Source organism: Echinops telfairi, unplaced genomic scaffold (genome assembly GCF_000313985.2).
Source record: "Echinops telfairi isolate 266 unplaced genomic scaffold, ASM31398v2 ScPeMD7_7469;HRSCAF=8507_0, whole genome shotgun sequence".
NCBI classification, from domain to species: domain Eukaryota; kingdom Metazoa; phylum Chordata; class Mammalia; order Afrosoricida; family Tenrecidae; genus Echinops; species Echinops telfairi.
In genome coordinates this window covers 44,441,002-44,442,690 of record NW_022111372.1, presented here as the reverse complement: position 1 = coordinate 44,442,690, position 1,689 = coordinate 44,441,002, and the positions used below count along the sequence as shown (strand labels likewise).

General features: G+C 41.8%; 2 protein-coding genes across 2 annotated transcripts in view; both read right to left on the bottom strand.

The window, feature by feature from the left end:
* The window catches only part of LOC101664594 (olfactory receptor 2T1), a 13,435-nt gene extending 12,784 nt beyond the window's left edge, over window positions 1-651 (bottom strand). Inside the window, exon 1 of the mRNA XM_004697219.1 lies at window positions 567-651. Coding sequence (XP_004697276.1) covers window positions 567-651 — 85 coding nt within the window. The remainder of the gene's footprint in view (window positions 1-566) is intronic.
* Window positions 652-931: 280 nt separating this feature from the next.
* Window positions 932-1,689, bottom strand: part of LOC101638103 (olfactory receptor 2T6) — a 33,778-nt gene continuing 33,020 nt past the window's right edge. Inside the window, exon 4 of the mRNA XM_004697220.2 lies at window positions 932-1,686. Coding sequence (XP_004697277.2) covers window positions 932-1,686 — 755 coding nt within the window. The remainder of the gene's footprint in view (window positions 1,687-1,689) is intronic.

The following is a 1,689-nucleotide window of genomic DNA, read 5'->3' as shown; positions in this document are numbered from 1 at the left end:
TTTTCCACCTCCAAACTTAGATAAAAGAGGAAACTATTTTTCAGGGGTTATCCATAAAAGGGATATTTGCATATTTATAAGTCTTGGCTTCATTTTATGGATGTATTGTTTCCTGTGTATGTATTATTACTAAGTTCAGTCTCTATACACTTAACATTTATATACCCCCAAACCTCCCATGAACTTTATTGATGGAAAGCTTAGTAAATGTGATCAAAATCAATTCCATTGTTATGGTGCTAAACAGCCATTAGAGGTGAGAAAAATCTACATTAAACTCTCACTCACTCAATACTATTGTGACCCTGTAGGACAGAAGAGAACTTCTCCTGCTAGTTTGGTTATGATATTTGTAACCACAGGAAGCATTTTGCTACTGGTTTATCTAAATGATATAAAAATAAAAATAATAAAACAAACTTTCATTGTTACGAAGTCCATCCTGACTCATGGTGACCCTATAGGACAGCATATAAGTGCCCTGATGGGTTTCTGAGACACAGTCTTGCAGGAGTAGACAGCCTGGTCTTTCTCCACACAACAACTGGTGGTTTTCAATTACTGACCTTGTGGTTCGTGGCCCCACAAGTAACCGGCTATACCATCAGGCCTCCTTAAGTCTTCATTAGTGGCCAGTTTTTGGAGATTCATTTCCATAAAAAGTACAGAAAGTAAAAACAAATGTACAGAAAGTAATGTGATATGAGAGTGCCATGGAATGTTTAAAAATGATTAAGCATCAGTGTATTTATGGAACAGGGATGTTATTCATGTGTGTATGTTATGCTAAATTTAACTCTTTGATAAGTCTTGGCCAGAGTACTTTTGATACACTCTCCAACAAAACTGGGATTAGAGATTGTTTCCTGAATTATTAACAATATCAATACAGCAAATGATAGAAACCACTCTCTCTTGACAATTTGTGAGGTTAGCGCTCTTCTCTGGTTTCACCACAGACTCGGTTACATCTTGCCAAGAACCTCCTCAAGGCCCCCGTCACATCCCTGTTCCTCAGGCTGTAGATCACCGGGTTTAACAAGGGTGTAAGGATTGTGTAAAAGGCCGAGAATACCTTATCTTTGATTGGGGTGTGGTAGGACTGTGGAAGCATGTACGTGTATAAAGCAGCACCATAAAACAGCGTCACCACCGTCATGTGCGAAGAACAGGTGGCAACGGCCCTCTTCTTCCCTTCAGCCGACTTCATCTGATGCACTGTGATGAGAATCCGAGCATAGGAAGCAATCACCACTGAGAATGGGACAAGCAGCATCATGACACAACAAACATACATGACCATTTCGTAGGCAGCTTTGTCCCCACATGCCAGCCTCAGCATTGTGGGAGCCTCGCAGAAAAAATGATTAATGTTATGGGAGGCACAGAACGGGAGGCTCATGGTGATAGGCGTGAGAAGGAAACTATCCAAAGCACCCCCAAACCAAGAGCTAACCAATATCATCCAACAAACCCGTCGACTCATGAGAACAGGGTAGCGGAGGGGGTTGCAGATGGCTACATAGCGATCATAGGCCATGAGCCCCAGCAGGAAAAATTCTGCCCCCACAAAACCCATGTAGAGAAAGTACTGAGCTGTGCAAGCCATGAAGGAGATGGTCCCATCACCCAAAACATAATCAACCAGCATCTTGGGCACAATGGTGGAGATATACAACATATCAATGA